This window comes from Mustela nivalis (genome assembly GCF_964662115.1).
Source record: "Mustela nivalis genome assembly, chromosome: 9".
Lineage (NCBI taxonomy): Eukaryota > Metazoa > Chordata > Mammalia > Carnivora > Mustelidae > Mustela > Mustela nivalis.
The window spans coordinates 74,904,313-74,922,853 of record NC_139028.1 but is presented as its reverse complement, the minus strand read 5'-3'; the positions used below and the strand labels follow the sequence as shown (position 1 = coordinate 74,922,853).

Below are 18,541 nucleotides of genomic sequence, written 5' to 3'. Positions count from 1 at the left end.
TTAGACTCAGAAAGTGAGATACAAGATTCCAATATACATCACTATACTAATACTTTAAGTGTATTACCAAAAATCAGGGTTCTTGAACACAACTAAAGAAAGGGAAATACCCCATTTGGCTTAGGAATTCATGGAAGTTGTACATCTGACTCTGTAATATAGCTAAGGGTTAATGTAAAAATATTTCAAGTTAACCAAAACTGATGTTAACAGGAAAATGTATCATGTTTACCATGAACATTACATGTAGATGACTACCTACAGGTTTACCCAAAAACTGACTCAGGCAGATTAGTAATTATGTATCTTATGTGGTGTAATTTAAAACTACCAAAGTCTACTCACGAAGATTAAGATCATTCAGAACAAGCTGGTAGAATTCAGGTATTTCACTGCTTATAGAAGCAGTTTAGATTCAGTTTAGAAGCAGTTCAGACTCAGTTCCCATTATTCAGCAAATGCCAACCCATAACAGCAGAAAAGTGCTTTGAAGTTCCTGCTTTATGTTGTACACTGCGCTTCCTGTTTCTTTTGCGTCACCTTCTTACATACCTTTTGAATCTGTTCTCAAGGCTGAACCTAAAAACTGGTACGTCCTCCAAGACAGCATTTTCCAAATCATGGTAAATGGGGCTAGGAAACTGTACACTTTACCCACAACCAGTGAACAACAAAGTATATTAGCATATCAAGACTAACAAGGTCCTGAGGTGAAGAAGCCCACTGAACTCTAGTTCAACTTAGGCTTTCACAAATTTCCCAACACAGCTAGAGAAACAATGACCCGGAGAAGCTCACAGATTACCTTCTAAGGTTAATGATTATCCAAAAATGGACCAAACCTCCCATGGCCTACAAATGATTTTAGAAAGCATGGTCTTCCTTTGATGCATAAGACTACTTATGAATAAGCTATTAAGCCATTAATTAAGAGCTGCAAAAATGAACATGTTATTAGAATGTACCAAAGACTGCAATCTGTATACAGTTAATACCTCTGGCTGCTGCAACTCCCAATGCTACAAAGCTCCTACCACACATGCGCACTCAAAAGCTGGAATTCTGAAATTTTCAAGACAAGCACTCACTGTCAGTGAGGTTGTGTTGTCTTAAGCTGACCATGGTTTACAACAATCATTATTTTTACTTAATTAAAAATTAGCATTAGTTGAGCTTCATACATATCATTTTAGTTGTTTTATTAAACCTACAGAATGTATTATACAAATGCATCACTTGGATTTGAGACCTACAGTTTTCTAGCAAGTCTAGACTTAAAGACAAGTATGTTTTTTCATGATTCAATTAGGAAAGAACGATACCTCTAACTGCTGAAAAAAATCCCCCACCCCCCCCAAATGCTTGTACTTTTACATTTATAATTATTTTTCCAACAGAAAGCAGGAATTTATTGAGCTAAAGAATGGCCCAGCTAAAAGCTGGGATTAAAACAGCTTTGAGAGTCACTGTTTAAAGTGTCCTTGCCCTCGATATAGGGTCACCAAAATGGGGGCAGGTCTTCTCCCTGCCCAGTAGGTCCAAACCAACCAAATGACATAAGGACTTGGAATCAGGCCCTTCTAAGAAATAATAATAACTTCTCTGAACTTGAATGTGAACGATCCCTCTAGTGTCTAGTTCTGGGAACCATCTAGAAATGCCTTAAAAAGGGCTAAATTCCATATCAAACCCTGTTCTCAGAAATCCTTTCCTGGTTTACCTTTAAAACTTTCCCAGGTTCATAGATAAAGCTTGTAATTAAATACCGTCAAGCAGGATCAGTCCAGAAAGGTATAGAAAGCATAAGGGGAGTGTTTAATGACTTCATGGATTCTTAGTATCTGTTTCCAGCTGTGAAACTGTATTTAAGCTCCTAAGAACCTTACCTGAATAAGCATTGTAACTACCGGTTATTGTGCTAAAAATGGGGTGAGAACATACACAGCAAAGTAAAAACAGTAAGAGAATAAAAATCCAGGTAATTCTTAGTCAATTTATCAACTGAGAATCAAAGCCACAAAAACGCTAGTGTAAAGATACTTCCTTCTCCAGAAACAGATCAGAAAGAAGACAGCCCAAAATCAGTAAGCACAACAGACCTATCAAACATCAGTAATGAGTAATCCAGTCAAGAAATGGGCAGAAGACATGAATAAACATTTCTCCAAAGACGTACAAAGGCCAAGAGACACATGGAAAAATGCCCAACATCACTCAGCATCAGGAAAATATAAACATAAAACTATAATAAGACACCACCTTACCTGAGTCAGAACTGCTAAAATTAACAAGTCAGGAAAAAACAAATGGTGAGGATGCAGAGAAAGGGGAACCCTCTACACTGCTGGTGGGAATGCCTAGGCTGGTACAGCCACTCTGGAAAACAGTATGGAGGCTCCTCAAGAACCTTAAAGAGAAATCTCAGGAAGTTAAAAACAGAGCTATACTATGACCCAGCAATTGCACTACTAGGTATTTACCCCAAAGGATACAAACACTATGATCTGAAGGGGTGCCTGCACCCCAATGTTTATAGCAGCAATATCCACAATAGATACACTACAAAAAGAGCCCAAATGTCCATAGACAAATGAATGGATAAAGATGTGATATATAGGGGCACCTGGGTGGCTCAGTCAGTTAAGCCCTGCCTGGGGCTCAAGGGTCCTGATCGAGCCTGATCTCAAGGTCCTGGGATCGAGCATCGGGTTCTCTGCTCAGCAGGGAGCCTGCTTCCCCCTCTCTCTCTCTGCCTGCCTCTCTGCCTACTTGTGATCACTCTCTCTGCCAAATAAAATCTTTATTTAAAAAAAAAAAAGATGTGGGCTCCTGGGTGGCTCAGTGGGTTAAGCAGCTGCCTTCGGCTCAGGTCATGATCTCAGGGTCCTGAGATCGAGTCCCGCACTGGGCTCTCTGCTCAGCGGGGAGCCTGTTTCCTCCTCTCTCCCTCTCTTCCTGCCTCTCTGCCTACTTGTGATCTCTCTCTGTCAAATAAATAAATAAAATCTTAAAAAAAAAAAAAGATGTGATATATATACATATATACACAACATATATTACTCATCATTACATCAAAAAGGATGAGATTTCACCATTTACATTGACATGGAAGGAACTGAGCGTAATAAGTCAATTAGAGAAAGAAAATTATTATACGGTTTCACCCATATGTGGAATTTAAGAAACAAAACAGAGGATCATGGAGAAAGGGAGGGAAAAATAAAATAAGATGAAATCAAAGAAGTAGACAAACCACAAGAGACTCTTAACTATAGGAAACAAACTGAGGAAGGGGAGGTGGGTGGAGGGATGGGGTAACTGGGTGATGGGCAATAAGGAGGGCATGTGAGGTAATGAACACTGGGTATTATATGCAACTGATGAATTACTGAACTCTACATCTGAAACTAATGATACACTATATGTCAACTAACTGAATTTAAATAAGTTAAAAACTTTTTTTAAAAATCAGTAATGAATAACTATACTGTTGGGACTGCCAGTAACCACCTGACCTTGGGCCAGTCAATTAAATGCTCTCATCATTCACAGAATTCATTGAAAAGGAGCCCAAATCACTGATGGTGAAATCCTCCTTCTCCTAGCTCTCAAAGTCTATATGTCAATACTGTGTATTAGAATAAGCTATTTCCTAGTAGAACATTACTCAGAGAATTATTAACTCTAACAGGTCATGAAGGTTATCACATTAAAGCAATACACCTAAAATTCACTGATCTTCAAACAGTCAAATGTCTCAATAGCAGCTAATTCAACTGTTCCTATCTCCTGCAGATTCTGCTTATGCTAAAATCTACTATTATTATTACATTTTAGGTGTAACCCACAACCTTTTAAAACCACATATTTCTAAAAAACTTATTTAGGACCATCCTTCTAACTAGATGGATGATAAACACAATTTCAGGGCTCTAAAGAGAATCAATCCTTTCAGTCCAAACACATTTCTAAGCCCTGTTATCACATACAGGAATGATTTTAACACAAATGTACAACTCTAAATACTTTAACAGACCCTTTTCTCCACAGGTCTCAACTATATAAGGGCAGCTAAGGCCAAAGTAGCTTTTCCTTTACCTTTGGAAAAAAAATGGTATGTATACATTTTACTCATTCTTAGTTATATTTACTTCCTCTTAATTCAGGATGGATAGCAGTCATTATATGAAAGATCAGACACTCCAAAATCTTTGATAAAATCATTCAATATATTTATTAAGCTAGCTATAGCTTATTTTTTCCTAAGAATCCAATTAAGAATTGTTCTATTGTTTGGGGGTGCCTGGCTGGCTCAGTTGATAGAGCATGCTACTCTTGATCTCAGGATCATAAGTATGAGTCCCTGGGTGGCGCAGTCGGTTAAGCATCTGCCTTAAGCTCAGGTCATGATCCCAGGGTCCTGAGATCGAGTCCTGCATGGGGGGGGGCTTGCTCAGCAGGGAGCCTGCTTCTCCTTCTGCCTCTCCCCTGCTTATGTGAGCTCTCTGACAAATAATTAAATAAAACCTTTTTATTTATAAATAAATAAATAAAATGTTTAAGGGGCGCCTGGGTGACTCAGTCAGTTGTGCAGCCAACTCTTGATTTTGACTCAGGTCATGATCTCAGTGTCCTGGATAGAGCCCCATGTCGGGCTCTGCGCTTGGCAGGAAGTCAGCTTGAGGATTCTGTCTCTTCCTCTTCCTGTCACCCTCCCTCTGCTCATACTCTCTCATTCTCTCTCTCTCTCTAAAATAGATGGTTAAAAAATAAATAAATAAAAATAAAATAAATCTTTAAAAAGAATTGGTTTATTTTTTTAAGTAAGGTATATGCATAATGAGTTTTATAATTTTTAATTACTCAATAATGAAACACTTGTTTATAAAAGGTGAGCAGTACACAACAAAATAAATTTGAGTTTAGTTTTAGCAGTATGTTTTCTGCCCATACACTAAAGAATGGTTTATTTAACTAGAATCCATAGACCCACAATGGGTTCTGAGAGCCTCTTTATCTTTAATATTTTATTTATTTATTTGAGAGAGAGAGAGAGAAAGAGCACAAGCGGGGGAGGGGCAGAGGGAAAAGGAGAAGTAGACTCTCCACTGAGCAGGGAGCCCAATGCAGTCTCCATTCCAGGACCCTGGGATCATGACCTAAATCGAAGGCATATGCGTAACAGACTGAGCCACCCAGGCACCCTGGGTTCTTTCAACCTTATTAACCCCCTTAAATTATATGAAAAACAAAGTGTGCAAGTACAGTAATTCCCCCCTAACCTACAGTGGATACATTCCTAGACCCCCAATGGATGCCTGAGACTGCAAATAGTACCAAACCCTATACATACTGATTTTTCCTATATGTACATACCTATGGTAAGTTTAATTTATAAATTTGGCATGGTAAGAGATTAATAATAATAATAATAAAATAGAACAATTATAACAATATACTGTAACAAAAGTTATGTGAATGTGGTCTTTCTCCCTCCCAAAGTATCTTAATTATACTGTACTCACGCTTCTTCTGATAATGATGTGAGATGATAAAATGCCTATGAGATGAGATGAAGGAGGGTAAATGATGTAGGAATTGTGACTTACTATTAGTCTACTACAACTTTCTAACATGTCAGAAGAAGGATCACCTACTTCCAGACCCAGGCTGACCATGGGTAACTAAAAACACATAAAGCAAAACTACAAACAAGGAGGGATTCCTGTTTATTTTTCTAAGGAGATAGCACAAAGCTTTGGAGAGATGCTCAAAAGAGATCATGACCCTTGACTAAAAATCTCTGCATTATGGAACATATATTAATATTTTACTCTCAATTAATAATTCAAAGTATTTAATACTCCAAAATAATAATATATAATTTTAAGAATTCCTTAAATTCAACAAGGATTTCTCATGTGAGAAAACTTAAGTCAAGCCAACGTTTCTGGCAAGATTTCCATAAAAGACAAGATTAATGTAAACTAGGTATTTTTTTTTTTTAAGATTTTATTTATTTATTTGACAGAGAGAGAGAAGGAAGCAGGCTCCCCGCTGAGCAGAGAGCCCGATGCAGGACTCGATCCCAGGACTCTGAGATCATGACCCGAGCTGAAGGCAGCGGCTCAACCCACTGAGCCACCCAGGCGCCCCTAATCTAGGTATTTCAAAGTAATCTTAAAATTGTCTAACAGTGGGGCGCCTGACTGGCTCAGTGGGTTGGGCCTCTGCCTTCGGCTCAGGTCATGATTCCACGGTCCTGGGATCAAGCCCCGCATCGGCCTCTCTGCTCAGCGGGGAGCCTGCTTCCCTCTCTCTCTCTGCCTGCCTCTCTGTCTACTTGTGATATCTCTCTCTCTCTCTCTCTGTTAAATAAGTAAATAAAATCAAATTTTTTTTTTAAATTGTCTAACAGTTAACATTTAAACATAACACATACGCACCACCATTTAAGATCTCAAAATGATTTATATTTGAAAGCTGGTGGCACACATACAAACATTCTAGACAAAATGGATCCATTAGGGACGCCTGGGTGGCTCAGTTGGTTAAGCAGCTGCCTTCGGCTCAGGTCATGATCCCAGCGTCCTGGGATCGAGTCCCATATCGGGCTCCTTGCTCCGCAGGGAGCCTGCTTCTCCGTCTGACTCTGCCTTCCACTCTGTCTGCCTGTGCTCGCTCTCGCTCACTCTCTCTGACAAATAAATAAAATCTTTAAAAAAAAAAAAAAATGGATCCATTAATACATGTGGTACTAAGATATTTAGAAGGCTTTTTAATGAAATGTGCCAAATAATTCACCAGAGACAGTGACAGTCATAAAGAAGTGTGTCTTAACTTGTAACACAGAAACTGGCTTTTTTCAAATATTGATTTAAGATCAAAGTATGTCGATAATATGCTGTACGGGTCTAAAAGACAGAGATAACAGATTTAGATAAAACTTTCTATGAAGCTAAAGTTAGATTTTTCTTTTTCTCTCTCTCTCTTTTTTTTTTTTAAGATTTTGATTTATTTATTTGACAGAGAGAGATTACAAGTAGGCAAGAGATTACAAGGGGGCGGGGGGGGGGGGGCAGGCATCCTGCTGAGCAGAGAGCCTGATGATGCAGGGCTCACTGGATTCCAGGACCGTGAGACCATGACCTGTGTGGAAGGCAGAGGCTTAACCCAGTGAGCCACCCAGGTCCCCCAGATTTTTCTTTTTTTAAAGATTACTTATTTATTTGACAGAGAGAGAGAAAGACAGACAGTGACAGAGAGGGAACACAAGCAGGGGGAGTGGGAAAGGGAGAAGCAGGCTTCCCATGAGCAAGGAGCCTGATGCAGGACTCAATCCCAGGACCCCGGGATCATGACCTGAGCCAAAGGCAGCCACTTAACAACTGAGCCACCCAGGTGCCCCTCAAGTTAGATTTTTTCTAACTATATGTTTTCTCCATATGATCAACCTCATTGCACCCTTTAATATTCTTTTTCCCCATCTAAATCCTTTCATTCAGAAATAATGTCATCTCTCATTTAAAATACTTTGGTATATAATCTCATGTTGCTATATTGTTTTGGTATATAATCTCATGTTGCTATATTGTTTTATATATGTATATTAAGTATATCCAATTACATTAAACCCATCCAACAGTAGATTATTATATCTAATTTCTCTTGCCTAGCACAGTATAACACGTCTCAAAAATATTTAAATGAACGATTTCTACTTCACTTAGCTTAGTGTCTATTGTCACATTCATCATTCTGTATGGTAGTACCTGGTAAAACTGTTTAGGGATTTGCTTCAAAATAAAAAAGGGGCAAGTGGGTGGAAGTAGAGATGAAACAAGATTAACCACAGGTTTGCAATTGCTAAAGTTAGTGATGTCATTTTATGTCAGCAACTTTCCATAATACAAAGTTCAAAGAAGATTCCTTCTCCTACTAGAACAGAGAGAATTTCTCAAAAGACAGGTCCAATAGTCTTCTTCTGTAGAAACCTGCCCCAAAGAGAGCAGATAAATTTACTTCACTAAACACATTTCATTATTTAGGCAGGACTATCTTTCAAAGAAACTTTAACAGCTTCTGTATGGTATATTATTTAAATGGTCCTTTTATAAAACTCAAATAAAACATCTATTCATTTGTTAACTATTTACTAAGTACCTACTTTCTCAAATATCCTGTCTTAGTAAATGCAGGCTATCAAAAATAAAACATCCTCTCTAATACATTGGATCTAATAGTATCTCAAGCATCCACAGAAAAAAGGCAAGGAGAGAAGGCAAAGACATGAAGACAAAGAAAAAAATAGCAGAAAGCTAATAAATCCAGTTTTTAAGAAGGATTTAAGGCATCTACATTTTTAAAGAGAGAGCACAGTTTGTTCAAGTTGGACAAGTCTCTAAGTTCCTCTCCCAACTCCATTTTAGAAATGAGAAAACTAAAGCTCAGAGAGGGGAAGTGACTCGCCTCAAGCTACACATCAAGTTACTAGCAAAACCAAAATTAAAACTCAGATCTGCTGATTCACAGTGCAATGTTAATTTTCCACATCAAAGTACTTTCTTCTACACTGTAATATTCACTAACTAAAGAGAATGAGTATTTTATTATTAATATATGCTTCAGTTCTATATTATACCACACACACACACACACACACACACAAAATGTAATAGACTAAGTAAAGAAAGGAGCTGGGAAGAAAATGCACACAACAAACTCCTAAGGCACTGTACATGCAGACTATATGCATATACCACACTTCTCAACTCTGAGACACACATTTGACTTTAAGACATAGTAGCCATTTGGGAGTGCCTCTCTACTTACTAGATGGGGTGTTGTCCAATTCATGAATCATTTAATAAAGAGAATTAGATCTTCAAATTAAAAAAAAAAAAGACAAAGTACCCATTTCATAAGCATTTTCAAAAAGACACTGTAAATTACATCTTCATTTTAAAAAATACTAAAATGTGAAAACATACCCCTCTAAAGGTAATATAATGCACCCTTAAAAGACACATAATAATCACCATCATTTAAGAGCCAGTGTCATAAAGCAAATACACAGAGCAACAGTGCCATCTTCTAAGGTAACAAAGTTACTAAACACCTAAGGCTGTGTGGCATTTTTTTAAATTGCAAATATTAATATAAACAACTCTTTCTTGCCTTTTATCTCATATGCATGAATTCTGGCTTAAGCAAGGTTTCAATCCCAGCTCTGTTCTACCTCTCCAACATTTGGAAAGTTACTAATTTCTCTGAGCCTCATTCTCTCATCTATAAGAGGTTCTCCACCTTGGAGAATTGTATGAGAACTAAATGTAATAATTTATTTAAGGAACATAGTACAGTACCTAGATGAAACATTAAGCTTCCTCCCACAATCCCTATGGGCCAAATTAAACTAAAAATTAGATCCTATTCTTGACTTACAAGATGGCCATCTCCATTTTAGAGACTGAAATTAAACTGTACTGATCCTGAGGCAAATCCTACTAGTTAGCTCTTGAATAATTATTTGATTAGAGAAGCTTATTTCATTGTCTTGAAATTTGTCTCTTTTCTTCTTCAAATTGGGAACTGAAAACAATGACAAATTTTAAGTTAAATTAGTTATATGTAAATTCAGCACTTTCATATTGTCTTACTGAACTGAAACTGTAAGCCCATTACAAACCCAGTAAGAGAGGAACTACAGAACAAATGTGTAGGAAGAAAGAAGGGTATAAAATCCAAAAGACACAGTTAAAATGACTCAATTGAATGAGAAGTATGCATTTGTTTAACCTTAAATTCATTTATTAAACCCTAAAAAAACAACGTTCAGAAAAATCAAGACCATAATATCTCCATGTTTCAAGGTGAGTTAGTAACCTCATCCCTCAGATTAAGCAAATGCCATCTTTCAGTATATACAGTTTCAGGATGTGTCTGGTCATTTCTAAGACAGGAATGTACCTACCCAAGTATCTCATAGGTATCTCATACACTGAAATAAGACCATCTTTTCCCCTTCCCCAAACATACTGCAGAGAAGCCCACCCACATATTCCCTATTAGCTCGTTTCAGTAGAATGATTTTCTCCCCAACTAACTATAAAAGTAATGCTTGTTTTATTGAACTTGGAAAATACAAAGTGCATGAGCATTTTTAAAACACCCACGATCTCAGCAGCCAAAGATTAAAATTTTAGAAAGGGACATACCAACTCTTTCCTATGAATTTGACCGCAACTGCCATCATATTTTAACTATGTATAGAGCACTTGCCACTAAACATGAGTAACTATCTGCCTATACCTTATTATCTTAATTCTGGTTTTTGAGACTAAATTCACACAAGTTTTTTTCCTGACTTAACTCACGGTTTCTTCTCAATCTGTTCTTCCGAGTCTATCAGCTACGTATTTTGTTGCTAACTACTTCCTCTTTCTTAAAACTATTTCTATTCTAAGTTTTCCAAAACAATATATTCCTCAGTATCTACAAGAGTCTCTCCAGCTCATCTTTTTTCTCTTCCTTCACTGGCTCTCTTCTATTAATTCCTGACAACCTCCAAAAAAAATGGCTCCAACCTGACCTTTGGATTTGCTTGTCCACTTTGAACCTCCAGCATTTAACACAGTGCCTGGCAGGAAGCTTAGGGTCAATTAGTATTTACTGATTTTGTCAATCCTGATCTGCCACCTATTAGTTGTGTGACGTTGGGCAAATTAAATCTCTCTGAATCTCAGTTCCCTCATCTATAAAACAGCGATAATCAAAGAAAGATGAGGCTAGAATAGCTCAAAACTGTGTCTGGCACAAAGTGGAACCCAATATATTTTGCTACTGTTATCAATATAATCTAGTACAGGACTCAAAAATGTTTCTGATTGTTTTATGGTTGAACACCAAATCTACCTCTCAATAACCCAACTTATTGTCAACATATTTTCTTATCACAAATATCAAAAAACATTTTTGTACTCTTTCCCTTACTGTCTCCAATCCATCATTAACTATTCTAATTCTTCTCTCCTAGCCACAAGACAGAACCATTGTTTTTCAACTAAACTACAACCACAGACTCAATTGATCTCCACACTCTTATATCTTCATTCAAATATTCCATCCTCCTTAAAACCATTTTTAATGTGTCATTCTTGTCCAAAGTTGCTGATAGCATGTCCAAACTACTGGAATGTCATCTTCATGTCTTCCAATAACACATACCCAAACTCCTAGTTCTAAAGATGTCTCAAAACTAACCTCTTCCTGGAAACCTTCCCTGATTAACTCCACACCACTTGGATTAGTTGTTCTCTGCTCTGAGTCACCGCAGCACTTGGGTACTGTTATACTAAGGGTAAAATGTGATCAGTGAATAGCAGTGCCAAGAAATTACTTCCACGAAATTATTTCTACCTCCTAGAAAAGAATGGTCCATTAACTACAATGCTTTGTGATCTGGGTAAGGAAATATCCTATACAACATATGCCCTCTTTAGTTTCTGTCTTCAGCCCTTTATATTTGTCAAGAAGTGTTTAACTCTTCACAAGCCTTTTGTATTATCGTCAAGCAAAAATTACATCTCGACGCCTATCAGCACCTCCAATTTAAATCCACTGAAAATGTATAGTGGGCCACTTTTGTTTCTATTACTACTTCTCTGTTCTCAACCTCTGCCCACACCCCACAAATAAAAACTTTTTTTTTTTTTTTTTGCATCTTTTGCAATGGTCTCCACAAACAGTTCCTCCTTAGGCCACACACTCCCAGTCCAGACCCTCTCCTCCTTCCTAAAAACTCCTAAAGATTTAAACAGAGAAGTAACAGCAGTGATAATACACACACATTATGTCTTTGATTCCTCTAAGTGAAAAGAACCTTGAACCTATTTAGCTATAACGCTCTTCCCAAGACTAAAAAACTTCCCAACAATAGGATACATAATCAAATTCCACCATCAAAGTGGTCGATCTTACAGTGACAGAACTGTACTTCCACGTTAATTTTCACTGTGTTACTCTCAGAGATCTTGCATCATTTTTATGCTATGTCCAACAAAATAGGTGAGACATTCCCCTACAGCGCAGATTTTCTGAACCTACCTTCTGATGCTGCCTTTAAACCAACAGATTCTAATTTTTTTAAGACAAAGAATTAAAGGATTCCTCATTGCCATCCATGAAAAACAAACAGTATCTGCTTTTTGAGAGGGTGTGCGTGCTGCTGTGGCAAAACAATTAGATGAACTAACGGGGTGGAGAAGGGAGACACAGCCAGCCTCAGTAGAGAGAGTTAACTTTGAGGGCTTGGCCCTCATGAGTAGTGTACGAACCTATGAACCTGGCTGACTGAGTCCTTCCTACCTGGAACACTCGGCTCTCCAGCCTCTCCCAAAAGGAACAGTTATTCTTGCTCACTTAGTCATAAAAGATCCACACCCTTCTGCAGCCGACGGTCAGCAACTTGCACACTTTCTCCTAACTGGTCTCCTAACGCCTTCTAGTCAGCCAGCTTCCAGCCACACCTCATCTAAAATCTTCTCTCAGTCACCTTCCGGGAGTAGGTCCCTCTCACTCCAAATCCACTCGTCCTCATTCGTCCAGGGATCTTAACCTTCAAAACCCTCCCAGCTGATCTCCCCCTCCACTCCATCAGTGCCTACTTCCCAAAGGCCAGCCACATTCCCCGGCTCCGCACCTCCACCCCGGGCACCCTTTTCTGAGCATCACCCTTTCCCCATCACTTTCTTCTCCCTCAGAAAGACCAGAAATTCTTTCAATCACACGCCCCCTCCGACAGCCGCCCCGGGGCACACGAGCCCGCTCCTCCGTTAAGTACCCCGCCCCACCTTCACCACCTCTCCGCGGCCTCCCCACACCAGGCGGAGCCCCCAAGGCTCCGCGGCTGCAAACCAGGCCCCTCCCTGCGTCCCCGCTCGCCGGCCCGGCACTCCGGAGGGCGGCGGCCCGAGCCCAGCGGCGCACAGACCACCCGGGCAGAGGCAGGCGCCCCCGGGTCCGGGCGGCCCAGGGTGGGGGCGGGGGCGGGGCGGCGGGTGTCGCCTCCGCCTCTGGCGGCCTGCCGCCCCAGCTCCCGCAGCCGCGGCCGGGACCAGGCGAGAAGCGGCCCGCATCCCCGCCTCCCTTCGCCCGGCAGTCGCCGCCTCTCACCGAGACGCAGAGGCTCGGGCCTCGCTTTCCCCCTGGCCGTCCAGCGATGGCTCCGCCGCCGCCGTCGCGCTCTCCTCACTCGCTCCTCCACCACCCCCGACCGGCTGCTGAAGAGCGGACGGGTAGTGGCACGCCCATTGGCTGTGCCACTCGCGTCAGCCTTCCCGACCCGGACCTCGCGATGTGACTGGCTGGCGCGGCGCCTCTTTTCCACGTCCTGTCCTGATTGGCCTGTCTTGTCTCTCGCGCCCCCTTACCGGGAGGAAAGCTCACCCCCTCCTCCTCGCTTCGGCCTCCCACCCTCCCCAACCCCGTTTCCATCGCGGCTGGCTGGGGGCGGGAGCAGGCGCAGGGGGCGGGAGCGGGGAACGCGAACTGCCAATGGGAGCGCCGAGAGAGGGCTGGGAGACGGGCTCTGCGGCCGGCCGGTCCACGGGGGCAAGTTCAACCAATGGGCGCGCGCCCCACATCCCGGGCTCAGGAGCGCCCGCTTGGCGATTGGGGTTCCGGCGGGTGGCGCCCAGGGCCACACCCGGCTGGCTCGTCGCGCGGGAGGGGTACCCATTGGAAAGGTGGGAGAATGCGGCGAGGCGGCGCGGGCGAGCGCGGGCAGCCATTGTGGCGTGCTCCTGCAGCGCCTACGTGGAGTCCGGCGCTGGGTCGGTGAAAGGGGATCCCGAGCTCTGTACTCCAGGACCGCGGCGGGATGCTTTTTAGGAAGGAAGCGGAGCGTGCGCCTCGTCCACCGCCGCGGACCAGTCGTGCCACAATAATTTCGAACAAAACTTACCGATGGTGACAAAAGTTAGAATAATGGTTACCTCGGGGATGCAAGAAGGAGCACGAGGGAACCTACTGGGAGCTGGAAACGCTCTGTCTCTTGATCTGGTTGGTATCCATCTGTAAAAATTTATCAAGCGTACAGTCAAAATTAGTGCACTCAAGGCACTTTAATATATGATATTGAATAGTATCTCAGTTTTTAAACTAAAAGGATTGTAAGAATAACTTTGTAATAACATTACTGTAACCTTAGGCTCTGTGAGACTCCCGTGGTACAAACACTCTCACTAGGATTTAGCTACCTGTCATTCAAAAACTGCAAAGCATAGGAAGAAAAAGAAAAGGATTGTGAGAATTGAACCCAGTGAAAGCTCTTGGCACACTGATTAGCGCACAGGGGTTGATACTCAAGGACCAGCTAAGATGATTCAGACCGATTTTCTTTTCTTTTTTTTTTTTTTGAGGATTTAGAGCTTGTTTCAGTGCCTGGCCCTCTTAGTGGCACTGCACCCAGTTGGAAACTACAGAAATCTAGTGAGCTGCCTACCTCGTGGCTGACCTAAGTTCTCCTAAGTTCTGAACCCAGGAAACTTTAATTTAAATACCATAGCTTCTAAAAATAATAAATAAATAAATAATACATATAAATATAATAAAATATAAACGTGATATAATAGCATAAAATAATAATATATAAATAATAAATATATAGATAAAGATAAATAGAGAGATATATATAGATATATCATAGCTTCTGCCCTGGTGGAGCTGACAGTCCAGCACCATGCACAGTCATTCCTGCTTGGAATCCAGTCCAAAAGCAGAATTCTGAAATAGCCAAGGCCAGGTGAAACACTTGTTATTAATGGGTCAGTCGTAACATTTGCAAAACAAACATAAGAACTCTGCGTCAAATTCTAGCCTGTGAAAGAGCACCAGCAGCAAAAGAATTGACAATTAAATAATTCAGGGGCATCTGGGTGGCTCAGTCCCTTAAGCCTTTGACTCAGGTCATGATCCCAGGATCCTGGGATCCAGCCCTGCGTGGGGCTTCCTGCTCAGTGAAGAGCTTGCTTCTCCCTCTCCCTCTGTCTGCCAATTTGCCTACTTGTGCTCTCTCTGTCAAATAAATAAAATCTTTAAAAAATAAAAAAATTTCATAAAAATGTAGACTACATGATTCATATTTGTTAATTTAGTCATTAAGTTGTTCAGTTCAGATAAATGCCTTTGTTTAAAGTACTTGTCCTGAACGAGGCATATAACTAGGTAAGAGTATTTTTTCCAAAGAGCATAAGGTGTAATAGGAAGACAAACATAAATGGATCATTCCAATGTAATTCAGGATGAGGAAATACATATAAAAACAATAATGATTTAAATGCCAGCTATATAATGACCTAAATGCTTAGGTAATTTAGGGGCATATTCTCAGGAGACCAGAACTAAGTAAACCACTGCTGAAATTTATCAGCATGCACAATTAGACATTATTTCTGGAGAATACTTCCATTGCAGATTTTTACATTTTTGTGCAAACATTATTTTTTTCAAATAGTTATATAAAAAATATACTATTACTTAGTTCTTAGGAAGCCACATGAAAAAATTAAGTAATTGCTTAATGAGTATGTTATGATTTTCTAAAATAACGTTAGGATTGAGAGCATAAAGACATCTCATTTGATTTAAGTCAATGTGTATTTAACATGCACCTCCAGCAGAGACACCTCTCCATAACCCACCCCCCACCCCCTGCCCACTGCTCCGACTAAGATGGGCTTTCTGGAGGAGGACCTAAAATTAAAACAGTGGTTCACTCTCCAAGATGGTAAAAACTCATGGGGAAGGCATATTGTTTTATTGACCAGTGTCCCTCAGTGTACCATCATTCTTTTTTTTTTTTTTTTAAGATCTTATTTATTTGACAGAGAGAGAGAGAGAGAGATCACAAGTAGTCAGAGAGGCAGGCAGAGAGAGAGGGGGAAGAAGGCTCCCTGCTGAGCAGAGCCCAATGCGGGGGCTCGATCGCAGGACCCTGAGACCATGACCTGAGCCCAAGGCAGAGGCTTAATCCACTGAGCCACCCAGGCTTAGTGTACCATCATTCTTAAGTGAATTCAAAGAATTCCTATATCTACAAAAAGTAAATAATAGTCTCCTTAAAAGGCAATGAAGGATTTTGCCCAGAGTCTAAAAAACCTATACGTAGTAGTGTTGCAATACCAAAGAAAGCATTCATTCAAATGCTTTCTACATTTTGAAGCAAGAGCCCTGAAAATTGGGCTGCATATATTGGAATCAACTGCATTGTAATCAAATATGATATACCTGCATGTGCTTTTGATCCTTGCTATAGAACACAGTTCTGTAAATGAAGGTAAATTCCACCAAGCAAAAATAATGTGCATCTATTCATAGATAGTTGACAACCTAGAGAAATACCACATATTTCTAAGAAAACATATATAGGAATAAATACCAGAAACACATAGGCTATACATAATGTTGTTATAGCTATTATGACCCCCTTGGAATTTTGTAACTATTTTAAAAACAAAAAACAAGGTCAAGCATCAATTTTTTTATATACATACTCCTTCTTCCTGCTCTGAGGAAACGTTTATATTAAGGCGCGTGTCATTTTTTAACTTACATGCTTTTCTGCCAATGTCTTACTAAATAAACAGGTTTTGGTTTTTTTTTACGGTTTTATTTATTTATTTATGGGGTCGGGGGCATAAGCAGGGGAGCAGCAGGCAGAGGGAGAAACAGCCTTCTGCCAAGCAAGGAGCCTGATGTGGTACTCGATCCCAGGAGCCTGGGATCATGACCTGAACCAAAGGCAGATGCTTAACCAACTGAGCCACGCAGGCATCCCATTATTAAATGGTTCTGATGACATTCTTCACTCTCATCTTCCCAACAACCCTGTGCAAGTATTCATCTAATTCATCTGAATTTCATAGATGGGAAAATTGAAGCTCTGTGAGACAAGTAGCTTGCCCAATATCACACAGCTGTTAGGTGACAAAAGTGGGATAGAAATCTAAATCTGTTTGATGGCAAACCTTATAGTCTTTCTACCAAGCCAACATTTGCCATCTCCAAAATGAGATCAAGTCATTCTACCTTGTCCTTAATCATCTTTGTGTCCCCCACAATGAGTAGCATGGAATCTTACATACATCTCTCATGGGCCTCCTAGAATTAGTAATTATTTTTACCATGCTTTATCTTTACAGATTTCATGACAAGGGAGAATGTGAACTATTTAAGAGTAGTAACTCTTTCGCATTAAAAATACTGATGTTGACAAAACTAAAGTTGAACACAACTTCCTTTCTATTTAAGGTGGAGAACCCATCACAGCCATCTAGAATGCATCAGAGATGCTTACTTGCATAGCCTGGAAAGAGTTTTAGACCCCTGTTCTCAAGAGAGACAAATTTCTAGTGAGGGCAGTTATTCTCTGCAAATCATTTGGTCATCTCTACCTTGGCCTGTACTCCATTATGACATCCAGAATCCGTCTACTTTAAACATATTTTTAAAGCCTGTTATTAAGGGGGGAGGGACAATTTTACCAGGTTTTCTAACATTTCCACTATTCCTCTATTGCCAGTCTGAACAAGTACACACAGGTCCTTGTAGCTTCATTTCCCCATCTATAAAAGGTGGTTGAAACAATGCTAAGTGTTTGTTCTGAGTCTTTCAGAAATCTGTGAGATAAGTTTGGTTTTTACATGGAAGTGAATCATCCTACCCTCAGTTATTCAACAACTTCAATCTAGGTGAAATAAAAATGTAGCTGATATGTTCATGGCCCTTCTAAATCATTCTCGTATCCTACTCTTGACTTTTTGATTCTTGAAGGGCGACAGGATACGCCAGCCCCAAACATGCCACTTTGTCATTAGGACTATTTTTGAGTGAAAAGCACTTAAAAAACCGCCGATGCAAAAAAAGGGTATTCTAGGGGCGCCTGGGTGGCTCAGTGGGTTAAAGCCTCTGCTTTCGGCTCAGGTCGGGATCTCAGGGTCCTGGGATCGGGCCCCGCATCCAGCTCTCTGCTTGGCGGGGAACCTGCTCCCCCCCCACCCTCTGCCTGCCTCTCTGCCTGTCAAATAAATAAATAAAATCTTTTTTTTTTTTTAAAGATTTTATTTATTTATTTGACAGAGAGAAATCACAAGTAGATGGAGAGGCAGGCAGAGAGAGAGAGAGAGAGCAGGCTCCCTGCCGAGCAGAGAGCCCGACGCGGGACTCGATCCCAGGACCCTGAGATCATGACCCGAGCCGAAGGCAGCGGCTTAACCCACTGAGCCACCCAGGTGCCCCAATAAATAAAATCTTAAAAAAAAAAAAAAAGGTATTCTAATCTCCCTTGATCATACTGAAAACAGGAAACAAACACTCCCTTGTGAAAGATGCCCCTCCTGTACCAGGGGAAAAAGAACATTCTTCAATGGGGAATCAAAACCAAGAGAATCCTGTATAAGTAGACCATGTTAAAATAACTCCTATGGGGTGCCTGGGTGGCTCAGTGGGTTGAGCCGCTGCCTTGGGCTTGGGTCATGATCTC

At 40.6% G+C, this 18,541-nt stretch overlaps 2 protein-coding genes and 1 pseudogene across 5 annotated transcripts in view; 1 reads left to right on the top strand and 2 right to left on the bottom strand.

Moving 5' to 3' along the window:
• Positions 1 to 13,481, bottom strand: part of FAR1 (fatty acyl-CoA reductase 1) — a 64,699-nt gene extending 51,218 nt beyond the window's left edge. The window contains exons 1-2 of one of the 3 annotated variants that reach the window (XM_082683180.1): positions 13,174 to 13,298; positions 5,526 to 5,560 (exon numbers count right to left, since the gene is read on the bottom strand). The gene's annotated coding sequence lies outside the window, so the exon portion shown is untranslated. Of the gene's footprint in view, positions 1 to 5,525; positions 5,561 to 13,173 lie in introns of all 3 variants that reach the window. The other 2 variants (XM_082683178.1, XM_082683179.1) reach the window with 2 other exon arrangements.
• Positions 1 to 18,541, bottom strand: part of LOC309840766 (small integral membrane protein 14 pseudogene) — a 433,613-nt pseudogene that overhangs the window by 392,778 nt on the left and 22,294 nt on the right. The gene's annotated exons all lie outside the window — the stretch shown is intronic.
• LOC309841266 (uncharacterized protein) overlaps positions 1 to 18,541 on the top strand; it is a gene marked incomplete at its 5' end in the record, with an annotated part of 41,829 nt that overhangs the window by 8,269 nt on the left and 15,019 nt on the right. The window contains one exon of the mRNA XM_082684175.1: positions 12,762 to 14,061. Coding sequence (XP_082540301.1) covers positions 12,762 to 13,946 — 1,185 coding nt within the window. The 3' untranslated portion in view covers positions 13,947 to 14,061. The remainder of the gene's footprint in view (positions 1 to 12,761; positions 14,062 to 18,541) is intronic.